We start from the raw sequence: 12708 nt of genomic DNA on the forward strand, positions 1-12708 counted from the left end.
CAATGTTGTAGCCCCCCAAAGTTATTTAAACTTGAAGTTTTTAAAGATATCCTATATAATAAAGAGGTATTATGCAATTTTTTAAAATATATTTTTTTATTGCTTTTTTACAGAGAGGAAGGGAGAGGGATAGAGAGTTAGAAACATTGGTGAGAGAGAAACATGGATCAGCTGCCTCCTGCACACCTCCTACTGGGGATGTGCCTGTAACCAAGGTACATGCCCTTGACCAGAATCAAACCTGGGACCCTTCAGTCCACAGGCCGACGCTCTAGCCACTGAGTCAAACCGGTTAGGGCAGTATTATGTAAAGTGATCATCACTCCAACACACAAGATGGCTGCCCCCATATAGTCAAAGATGGCCACCCCCATGTGGACACAAGATGGTTGCCACAAGATGGCCGTCAGGGGAGGGCAGTTGTGGGCAATCAGGCCAGTAGGGGAGAGCAGTTGGGAGGGACCAGGCATGCAAGGGAGGGCAGTTGGGGATGATCAGGCCTGCAGGGGAGGACAGTTGGGGGGGGGACTCAAGCCTTCAGGGGAGGGCAGTTGTGGGGGACCAGGCCAGCAGGGGAGAGAAGTTAGGGGCGACCAGGCCAGCAGGGGAGGGCAGTTAGGGGTGACCAGGCCAGCAGGGGAGGGCAGTTGGGGGGGACCAGGCCTGCAGGGGAGGGCAGTTGGTGGGGGACAAGGCCTGCAGGGGAGGGCAGTTAGGAGTGATTAGGCTGACAAAGGAGGGCAGTTAGGGGCAATCTGGCTGGCAGGGGAGAGCAGTTAGGGGCGACCAGGCTGGCAAGGGAGGGAAGTTCGGGGTGACGGGCCAGCAGAGGAGGGCAGTTGGGGATGACCAGGCCTGCAGGGGAGGGCAGTTGGGGATGACCAGGCCTGCAGGGGAGGGCAATTATGGGCAATTGGGCCAGCAGTTAGGCATTGATCAAGCTGGCAGGGGAGTGGTTAGGGGGTGATCAGCTGGGAGGCAGAAGCAGTTAGGGGCAATTGGGCAGGCAGGCAAACATTTGGGAGCCAGCAGTCCTGGATTGTAAGAAGGATGTCCGACTGCCCATTTAGGCCCGGTATTGGGCCTAAATGGGCAGTCGGACATCTCTCAAGGGGTCCCAGATTTCATGCACCAGGCCTCTACTATTTCAATATAATCAGTAGAAAACTCAAGTTAAAATGTCATGGACTTTGGAACTAGAATGATGAGGGTTTACATTCTGACAGCCTACTCCCAGCTCTGAGCTTCAATTTCAGGATGATGATTCACATGTGATAATAATGACCATGGAGTCATATGTCAGTATTAGAAATAATATGTGCAAAGCACTCAGAACAGTCATGGCAAGTGCTCAGTGCACATTTGAAACAAGTTTTCACAAGGTGTAATGCCCGAGAAGTTCACTGTTCATTCTGTTCCAATATACTGTGAGTATTGGGAGGGGCATCCAATTCAAACTTGAATTCAACCAAGTCTATTAAGTGCCTGCCATGTGCAGTGCATGGCCAAGGGAGCTGTGTATATTAAGGAAATCTGGCTTCTTCTGTTGCTTAGTGGCTGAGGTTAGGAAGTCAGATGTCAGAGAAATAGAAGAGGAAGAGGCAGGGTATGGGGCTTGTTTGTTGGTTGGAGGTTGAGAGAATGCCTCCCTGTGATTGTTGGATGGTACAGTAATTTGCCAGTTAGCCATGTATTAACTATGTCTTTTATTTTACTGTATTCTGATGCTTTGACATCTGGGCCTTGCTCATCATGGAGGTATTGTCCCTCCCAGGGCTAGCCCAATCCTGGAGGGAGTCAACAACTCCCAACCAACCTAGAGCCCACACCTCTTATTGACCTGTCCTACTCCAGGCCACACCCCTGACTTGGACCAGGTACCAAATAGCCAGGTTCAGTCTCTGCACCCCAGGGCCTGCTGAAATTATTCGAAGTCCTCCACTTCATGCCTGCATACTCTGCCTTACACATTTCTCCCCATGAAACCACAAAAAAAGCTTCAAGAGTGAGAGTTCCCTCACTCCCTCTGCCTCCTGACCAATCCCAGTGCTTCTCCCTGTGGCCTCCCCTGAGCTTGGAGTGGGATTTGTATTAACAAACTGTCATCTCCTGACCTGTTTGTCTATTATTACTCCTAAACAATGAACATGTTATTTCTAAAACACACAAATGCCTGCATAATAATTCTATCTATATACTCATAAAGCTTTATTTGAAAAAAAACAAACTCCTAGAGCCTGAAGCTTGCAAAAATGTTGTGAGAAAAACATCAGAAGGGAGCTAGATTAATGAGATTACTTAATTGCCCCTACGGCTCTGATCAGGAATCAGAAGCATTCCTTGTGAAAGATAACAAGAAGATAACAACAACAGCAAATAAAACCACAAGAAGAACAAAGTTGTACCCTTTTATTGGCACAGTAACTTTTCAAAGGCTGGTATGAATAGAGAGTCCGAGTAGCCAGACACGATGGTCTGATGCCACCGCTCGGAACTCCAGAAGCACATCAACAAACAGGCAATTGCAGTACAGGAGGGCTGAGGATATACAGCAGGTGAGCCATGCAGAGGAGCTCGGAGAGGACAAATGACTTGTAATGCAGCATTGCTGCTGGAACCAGTAAATCTCAGAGTGCTTATTTGCACTGTGCAGACCTTTAAATGGGTATGGCCCTTTCATCCCAACAGCTATGAATTTGAAGCCATACCTGCAGACTGACACAAAATTTCCTGTAACCTATGCTGAAGTCAGGAGATGAGATTTAACTAAAGAGCTCACAATCCACATATCCAGAAATACAGGGCACAGGAAGGAACTGCCTCCTAATCAATGAATGAAATATAAAGCATGGGACTTGGTCCATATAGCTATGCAAAGCAAAGCTAACACAACAGCAGAGTCCCCAGATTCTTAGATACTTTAGGTAAAAAAATGGTATGCAAAAGAAAAAAAAAATCTAGAAATAATTTTTAAAAATCTGTATTTTGAAGAAAGGGAGCACCACCAATTACATAAAGTTATAAAACACAGTAAGAAACATGTACATAATTTTCAGGTTTGTAATTCTGATAGAACATAAACGCCTACAAAGAAATAAAAACACATGTCTGGTAGAGTATATTGTATTAAAACGATTGGAGTATGAGAAACATGTGGTCAGACTATATAAGAACAAGTGTGTAGTGTGCATGGATCACTCCTCTCCTCCACCCCTCTTTCCCCTCTCACCTCATCCATACCTTTTTATGGCCTTTCACTTGCTACATGGAGGTAGCATGGCCCTATCACCATGGAGCCTGGAAATCAGTGTATCCCCATGGAATGGGTAAGAAAACACACACACACACACACACACACATACACAGTCACACATACATACACACACACATACAGTCACACACATACACACACACACACACATCCACGGAATCTCAGGTATTTAACTTCTGTGTCCTGTGCTTTTCTGTGTAAATGCGTGGAGAGAGCGCCCAGCATGTATCAAAGGCAGCCTTCTGTGGATGCCGCCTGGGATCACTGGGTGGTTTTATGCTGTGAGTTGGATCACATCACATGGTAGTGTCCCAGAACTGGGAAGGCAGCTTGCTGCAGGGGGCCCCTGCAGGCTTCTTCAGGAGCGTGGGCTTCTTGCATGGAGGTGGAGGAGGCGCTCTGGGCTCAGAGTGCTGCAGAATCTGCTGCCAGTCTTCTCCTTCCTCACAGAGCTTTCGCCTCCAGTCCAGGAGTTCCTGCAGGGCCACACTTTCATTCTCTGAGAACCTCAGCTGATGGATTACCTGTGGGGAAAATAGGGGGGAAGAGTAACACCAAATATGTATTGAGAATGAGCGAGATGTACAATAGCAACACCTGGTTGCCACGGGACGGACCAGGGTCAAAAGAGGCATCATTCATTTCCTATAAAACCCCCAGCACTCAGCAAATGGCATCCAACTGGGTTGGCTGTGAGCTGCTGAATTAAGAAGAGTGGGGGGAAAAAATCAGTAGAACACTTAGGATAGGTGCACTGGTTAACATGTGATATCCTTCCGGTGGTACAAGAAAGACTTAACTGTCTGTTTGACCTCTATTATTACATACACTAGAGGCCCGGGGCATGACATTTGTGCACTGGGGGTTGGGGGGTGGTCCCTCAGCCCTGTCTGTGCCCTCTCGCAGTCCAGAACCCTTCAGGGGATGTCCGCCTGCTGGCTTAGGCCCGCTCCCCACCATCAGGTGGACATCCCCCGTCAGGTGGACACCCCCCAAAGGGTCCTTAGCACTGCTGTGGAGGTGGGAGAGGCTCCCGCCACCGCTGCTGTGCTCGCCAGCCATGAGCCTTGCTTCTGGCTGAGTGGTGCTTCCCCTGTAGGAGAGCACTGACCACCAGGGGGCAGCCCCTGCATTGAGCATCTGCCCTGCGGTGGTCAGTGTGCATCATAGTGACCAGTTATACCGCCTTTTGGTTGAATTGCATATTAGCCTTTTATTATATAGGACTAGAGGCCCAGTGCACAAAATTCGTGCACTGGGGGGGGGGGGTGTCCCTCAGCCCAGCCTACACCCACTCCATTCTGGGACCCCTGTGGGATCGGGCCTAAACCGTCAGTCAGACATCCCTCTCACAATCCGGGACTGCTGGCTCCTAACCACTCGCCTGCCTGATTGCCCCTAACCGCTTCTGCCTGCCAGCCTGATCACCCCCTAACCACTTGCCTGCTGGGTCTGATTAACACCTAACTGCTCCCCTGCCAGCCCGATCACCGCCAACTGCCCTCCCCTGCTGGCCTGGTTGCCCCCAACTGCCCTCCACTGCCAGCCTGATCTCACCCCCAATTGTCCTCCCCGGCCGGCCTGATCTCGCCCTCAACTGCCCTTCCTGCTGGCCTGGTCTCCCCCAACTGCCCTCCCCTGCAGGCCTGATCTTGCCCCCAACTGCTCTCCTCTGCCGGTCAATTTGGTTCTGATCGGTCAATTTCTGTGCCAGCCAGCGTCAAAAGCTCCGCTTCCTAGGCAGCCATTGGCTCCTCACACTTCATCCAGATTTGGTCCTGATTGGTTGATTTCTATGCCAGTCAGCATCTCTGGGCCTATCAACGGGGCCTGATCAGAAAGGCAGGGCTGATCAGCAGCTCCAGTGGAGGCCTGGAGAGAAATGGAGGTGTGGCTGCTGGCCAGGCCCAGAGAGAAAGAGAGAGGGAAGTGCCGATCAACAGCTGCTACAGAGGCTATGGATCAGACCCTGCTTCTCTCTTCAGGCCTCTCTCCAGGCCTGATTTGCAGCCCCCTCAGCAGTCAGTGCTGGGTCACCATGCCTGCTTCCATAGCATTCAATGCTGGGTCGCCATGGAAACCCAGGGCTGACTGCAGAACTGACTTCTGGTTGGTTGAGCCTCCGGTCGTGACAGACTCAAGGTTTTTATATATTAGGATTCTTATAACACCTTGTACTTTCTCTTCATTTAACTTATTACAATTATAATTGTCTGATGTTCTTGGATTTCTCCAGGTTCACCTCATTCTAGAATCCACTCAGTCTATGCACAGTTATTAGTATCTTTTAAGGTAATGTGACATCTCTTACTCAAGAGGACCCATTCATGGTCTATGTTAAGAGAGAATCACACTAATGTAGAAACTGGTTTTAAGAATTAGGTGTGGCAAGGGACAGCCACTAAAATATCAAATGAGCTCAGTGGAGTCAGGTAGTTGAGCTTGAGAACATCTGCAACACCACTGGTACATCATGCAGGTGCTATTTTGTGGCGGTGAATCCAAGCTGTGATCTAAACTACCTGATGTGTGCTCTCTCAGACCTTGAGACCACAGAGATGGAAATTTTAGGGGCCTTTGCAGAAGAGCATTAAAATGTGCAATTGTGTCAGCTATTTCCTCTCGTTTTCTTCGGGCATCTGAAGAGAGACACCCTGGAGACAGAGCTTGCCCCTGAGCTGGGTCACTTCAGGACAACCATGCTACATGGATTGCCACAGGCTCCCCCTTCTGCCAGTAGCCAGTAATCCGTAACAGCTAGATATTGCAGAAACCATTTTTTGCTTTTTGTTTTTTTTTATGTTTGTTTTGTTTTTTCCTATCAATTCTAAAGTGAGTATGCTGGTTTAAAAGAATGAGATTCTAGTCATAAACAATACATGTGAATGGGAATATTGGGAGCATTAAGAGGAAATGAGGATGGCTCATCCCACCTCCAACTGGCTACTTTGTGCCAGTGCCACTTCCATCCTCTTCATCAAGACAAAAGAGGATACAACAAAGCAAGACACAGGTGGTTTCCTCTCCTATGACAATAGGCACTTGAAAGAAGCTCAGGCAGTCCTTGTTCCAGGACAATTCTAAAACCAACTCCTTTGCCTGGCCACCCGAACCTATTGTTTGCCCAGGAAGAAGATTTTAAAGCCCAGAATCAAGTTGATGGGCAGAACATTGAGACACAGTGTTAAAACACAGAAACCAAGAGGTCAAACTCATATCTAGTGTGCATAACTAGATTTCGGGAGCTGGTTTTTAGCAAAAGGAGTTCCCCCAAATTGACTTTAAAAACAACCAGAAAACAAACAACAACAAAAAAAAACCTCCTAAGTGTGGAAGACAGGACTGCAATTGTCCAGGTCCTGAAGCACCCTCCAGGCATCAATAGAAAGTGAGCTGCTGAAGCAGCATGCCCCACTTTAAAGGGTATTTTTCTCTAGCATCCAGGACTGCACCAGAATGACGGGGAAAGAAGACATTCTCCTGCTGGGAAGACTCTCATGAAAGCCAGATTGCCTCCGCTGTCAGGGAAGTGAGCCAAGGAAGGGGGCCAGAAGGTGTGCATAAAAACCATTTACTTAATAACACCTTAAAGTGCTAAATGTGTGCCAGGTACTCTTCTAAGCACCTTATAAGAGGTAACTCATGCAGTCCTCCTAAGGACTCTACAAAGCATTTTGTGATGAGGAAATTGAGGCACAGAGTGGTTAAGTAATTTTTCCAAAGTCACTTGGAAAATTATGGGATCAGGCAGGCTGGCTCCAGAATCTGCCTTCTTAATTATTACTCTACAGTGACTGTCACTTACTTAACAACTGTTATCCAGCATGCTAAGGACCAGGGTCTCTATATCTCCTTCCTCTTCTTGTCTTTTTTTAAATGGCACTTGAGTAAAATCTGTATGTTTCCTCCATTAATGTATTCTAGTGCCTCTATTTTTCCATTAGTGTATTCTGTGTTGATTACATTTAGCTTCAGTCTCATTCACTGTATGAATAATGAATATACTGTGTGTATATATATATACACACACACACACTGAGTGGCCAGATTATTATGATCTCTGAACGCATTATAATCTGGCCACTCAGTGTGTGTGTGAGTGTGTGTGTGTGTGTGTGTGTGTATGTGTATGTATGTGTGTGTGTGTGTATATATATATATATATATATATATATATATATATATATATATATATATATTAGAGGCCTGGTGCATGAATTCGTGCATGGGTAGGGTCTGGCCAGCCTGGCCAGGGGGAGGGGACATGGACGGTTGCCCGGTCTGCCTGCTGGTCGAACTCCTGGTCGAGGGGACAATTTGCATATTAGCCTTTTATTATATAGGATATACACTGAGTGGCAAGATTATTATGTGTTCAGAGATCATAATAATCTGGCCACTCAGTGTGTGTGTGTGTGTGTGTGTGTGTGTGTGTGTGTGTGTATTCATATTTCTTGGCACACTTTCCTTATATAACAACCATCTCTGAAAAATGCTATTACTGGATTAATTTTATGAGAGAATATCTAATTGATGGAAGGGTACCTATACCATCTCAGTTGATTATTTTCCCCAAATTTCCTTGAAAACCATTTTTTTAAAGTAATAGAACTTCATATTGATCTATAGTATTTAGAAAAAAACAAGGAACTTCTTCTGCATAGAATATTGTACATCCTAGCAGGTTTTCACCCCCATTGTAAAATGATAAAAAAGAAATAAATTACAAAAATTACGTTTTTAAAATATGACAAAGCTCTGACAAAACAGAACTAGAGGAACCACAGTTCTGGATAGAGAGAATCTTTCTGAGTAAACAATTACTAGCTTCTTTTTTGTTTCTTTCAGGGACATTTGCCAATTATGTTCTTCTGAGGTCTAGAGAGTCCATTATAGAAGAAAGAGAATATATACAATATTTTGCAGGTGCATGGAACTAGAGAGACAAATTAAAACTTGACAATCCTCAAATGCATGGGCATTTTCTCAAAGGGTCATTTGTTAAGTTCTTCAAATGTATGAGTAAGTGGTGCCTTGGGTCAAAAGCTTATAAGAAGTAGAGTGAAATGTCTTACAATGACAGAAATGCTTTCAGAAGCAGAAATTTAACAGGGAAATGATAGCCTCAAGTGCTGACTAGTCTCATCTTAAAGATTTTTGGGCTTTAAGCTGAGTGGGGTACATGGTTGGAGACTTGGGCTCTCAAATACAGAGCTAGAGCTACTGTAATGTTTCAGTGCTAAGGGACCTGTCACGTTCTCAGTTTAAGCACAGGAATGTGCACGCTGAGGATCAGAGGAGAACCACAGGTAGACTGGTTCTCCAACACAACTAAATTTGTGATTGGACTGATATGCTCACCCTTGCCTTTTCTTCCTAACAAAGGATGGTGATAAACTTTTGTGTAGAAAACGTCATCTGTGGAATCTATAATTTATTTACACACAATACTTACCATGCAATCAGAAATTAATATACATGTGAAGAGATAAGGAAATTTACCAAAATTCAAAAGATAAAACAGATTCACAAATGATCCAGATTTAGAGTTAGCAGGTAAAGACTAAAATACCTATGATTAAATATTTAAGAGAACTGAGGGAAAAAAGGCAAATGTAAGAAATAGCAGAATGAACATAAGCATAAAAGAGTATTTGAAGTAGATGACATACAAAGAATGTGGCCAAGCAATTGTCAGAGAAGTTTTCCAAAGCTCGTTAATAGCATCAATGCACATTTTCAATCAGCTCAGTAAACCACACAAAAGAGGAACACACACAGCATCACCAACAGTAAGAAAATGCAAGGCATACCATATTAAAAATGCCAAAGACCAGACAAAAGAAAGAGTAAACTTTAAAAATCCAGATGAAAAGACACATTATTTTCAAAGAAATGACAATGAGAGTGAAAGCTGATTGCTAAATACTAGTAGTAACATTGGAAGACAGACAACAAATCAGAGGTTAAAGTACTGAAAGGAAGTAATTCAACCTAGAATTCTGCTCTCAAAAAATGAAAATTAAATAAAAATGTTTTTGGACAAAGATGAGGTAACTTGGCATCAACAGTCTTATGCATGTGTGTGTTGTTTTAAAGATGAGAAAAAATGATACCACGTGGAAAAAATGAAAATTTTAGAGAGAAGGAAGAACAGTGGGATTAAATGCATTGGTGAATATAAATTATATGTTTGCAAGGTCATATGGACTTAAAACTATATGTAAAACAAGAATGGATGCCACCAATAACTACAAAAGCCAAGGGGGGTTACATGGAGTAGAGGCTCTAAAGTTCTAGTAGTATTAGGAAAATGGTACAAGTAATAAAATCTGTTAAAATGCAATAAGTAAGGTGCATGTTTGCCGAAACCGGTTTGGCTCAGTGGATGGAGCGTCGGCCTGCGGACTGAAGGGTCCCGGGTTCGATTCCGGTCAAGGGCATGTACCTTGGTTGCGGGCACATCCCCAGTGGGAGGTGTGCAGGAGGCAGCTGATCGATGTTTCTCTCCCATCGATGTTTCTAACTCTCTATCCCTCTTCCTTCCTCTCTGTAACAAATCAATAAAATATATTTAAAAAAAAAAAAAAAAAAAGTAAGGTGCATGTTTTATTCTCTGGTGAAACTACAACAAGAATAGTAAGAACATATAATAAATAAGTGAAATAAATATTCAATTAATCTAAAAGAAAGCAAGGAAGGTACAAAAAATAAAAAATGGAATAAATTCCTAACAAAACAGTAAAGCATAAAAACTAGACAAACATAATCTAGATCTCCACCCAGTAGGTGGCATTGCTCTTCTGTGGCCTGATGGCATGTGCTGGCTTTATCTTCATACTACTGTGAACATACAACTGTCTTCACACCAAGCAAGCACAAAATATACCCATTTTATATTTCTTCTCAATCCTAGACTCTTGCCAGTAGGCTTGCATAGTGACCAAAAACATGTACTAGGTAGGACCCTCTACGAAGACCTTCATGATAGGAACAGATTTGCAGATTGAGTCACTCCATAGAGGCTACCCCAATCTGCTGAGAGGGACTGCTGATCTGAACTAGGCTTGGTGGGAGAGATTGTGACATACAATGTTCCAAGTCCCCTGAGTCATTGCTTCACTAAAAAAAAAGAAATGCAACTCAAAAAAATGGTGGCGGAATAGACAGACGTGTCCCAAGCCATGTCCCAGAGCACATAGAAAGAACAGCTGAAGGTCACACGGGGAGTGTTTTTTGGTGAGTTAAGGGACAGATATACTCCAGGAGAAGGTAGGGGACTGCTGGACAGGGCTCCCCTGACCGGGCAGACCCCATTGCTGCTGGGTTCCCTCCCAGAGCTACAGGCTCGGATGTGGAGACCGCACCATCTTGAAGGGGAAAGTGGATGTTATCAGAAGCCTGAAAATCTACAACTATGGCACCCACCGAACAGCTGCGAACCCCAGAACACTGGTCCCCAATTGGCACAAACACGCGGATTCAGAGGAGCTCTACACTCCACCATGGAAAGGTCAGATTTCGCCTGGGATAAGGTGAGGTCTCTGGTCCCAGCAGGACAGAGAAACATGCGCACTGTGAGAGCTGGAGGACCAGGGAAGTCTGGACCTAAAAAAATCCATGGCTGTTGGGGCTGGCGTGATCAGTGAATGTCAAAGGGGGTCCTCAGAGCTGCTAACAGAGGGGATCTCTAAAAAGCAACCCATTTTGATCTGATGCAGGACAGCCTAAAAATTTTGGGAGTGTGCCGGCTGCTTGGATACAAGGGGGAAAAGGACTGCGCAGACTTGCACGCAGCCCCAGAGTTTGCACACTTGTGCTTTTTCCTAGGATCACCCAGTTGGGGACACCCTAGGAGACTGCAGGGGAAAGTTGTTTTTCTGGAACCTGGGGATCAGAGCAGGGAGTGACCGTTGGAGAACCAGCTCTGGGGCAGACCACTCCCACAAACCGGTATTGAGTGCCACAGGGAAAGCAGGATCTAAGCACAGGCTAGAGAGGACCTATAGACCCAGAGGTCAATCCAGAAACACTGCCACCCAGGGGCTGAATCACAAATTGACTCTTGTGTAATCACAAATAAAGGAATACAAGGAATTAAGACACACTGCCTGCTTAAAAATCAGGACTGGCTCACAACACAGGAGCAGTGGAAAGCAGGGAACTGCAATACTGTCCTTACTGGGAAACAGGTGTGACAAACAGAACAATAAAGGAAGTGAATGACCTTCACTACTGCACATTTTATTTTTATTATTTTTTTATTTTTTCATCTTTTAAGAAAATATTTTTTTTCTTTTTTCCTCACTTGATTTTACCTTTTTAATTATTACATTTTCATTTTCAATTAGTATTATTACTACTACTATTTTACCTTTCTTTAAAAAAGTGTCATTTTATTTTCTCTTTATTTTACTTTGGGATTAGTGTTCTACATTCTATTTTCATTTTTCCTTTAGCATCATTTTACTCTATCTCAACTCTACCTTTATGCCATCACTCTCTTACTAACATTTCCCCTTTTGTTGTCCTGTTTCTCTTACCTTTTTCCTGCTTTTGATTTTCCCTATTCTTTCTTTTTACCCTGTTAAAATTTCACACTACTTATATATCTAATTTCCAATCCCCTGCTCCAAGTCCATACACACCTCTCTCTTCTCTGGCTTCATTATCCAAAAAAATTGTTTTTCTCTCTATTGTTTTGTTGTTGTTTGCTTGAATGTTAATTATATCAATTTTTATGCTTGTTTGTGAGATTGTTTTGCTTATTCTTTTTGTTTTGTTTTGTTTGCTTTGTTTTTGTTTGTTTTTTGCATCTGTTTTCCCTCGCCTTGCTTGATATTAGTTGTTGTTTGTAGTTTGTATTCATCTCCAGGTACTTGTTGCTGGCATTTGTTGGGATTAGTGGATGTTCTATTGGTGTTTTCTCCCCATATATATAGTTTGTTCCCCTTTTCTTTCTTATTCTCTTTCTTTTCTCTCTTACTTTTTTTTTCTTTTTCTCAATTTCATTTTGGCACTCCTTTCTTTTTCTTTTTTTCCCCTTTCTCTTCTTCTTTCTCTCCTATTTCCTAAATTGCCTTTCTCTGGTGGTCACCTTTATTTGGGGTTATTAATATCGTGAATACATTTTTGTTCAGTGCCTTGTGAGTTGTACCTGGTTGTGTTGTATTTTGTGCCTTTAAATCAATGCAGGAGAGAGAGAACTATATAACCAGACACCCGGAGAAGAGAGACCATGGGGAGGCAAAGAAACACCCCGCATATGAAAGGAAAGCAGGCATCACCAGAAAAGGAAGTAAACGAAATGGAGGCAAGCAACATGTCAGAGAAAAAATTCAGAGAAATGGTCATAAAGTGGCTGAGAAGAATGGAAGACAAATTCGACAATATGAGCAAGAACCAAGAGGAAATGAAGAAGAACCAAGAAGAAATGA

At 44.0% G+C, this 12708-nt stretch overlaps 1 protein-coding gene across 1 annotated transcript in view; it reads right to left on the bottom strand.

The window, feature by feature from the left end:
* Positions 1 to 2328: 2328 nt before the first annotated feature.
* The window catches only part of MYO16 (myosin XVI), a 435293-nt gene continuing 424913 nt past the window's right edge, over positions 2329 to 12708 (bottom strand). Inside the window, exon 35 of the mRNA XM_080660342.1 lies at positions 2329 to 3795. Coding sequence (XP_080516468.1) covers positions 3568 to 3795 — 228 coding nt within the window. The 3' untranslated portion in view covers positions 2329 to 3567. The remainder of the gene's footprint in view (positions 3796 to 12708) is intronic.

Source organism: Plecotus auritus (genome assembly GCF_963455305.1).
Source record: "Plecotus auritus genome assembly, chromosome: 3".
NCBI classification, from domain to species: domain Eukaryota; kingdom Metazoa; phylum Chordata; class Mammalia; order Chiroptera; family Vespertilionidae; genus Plecotus; species Plecotus auritus.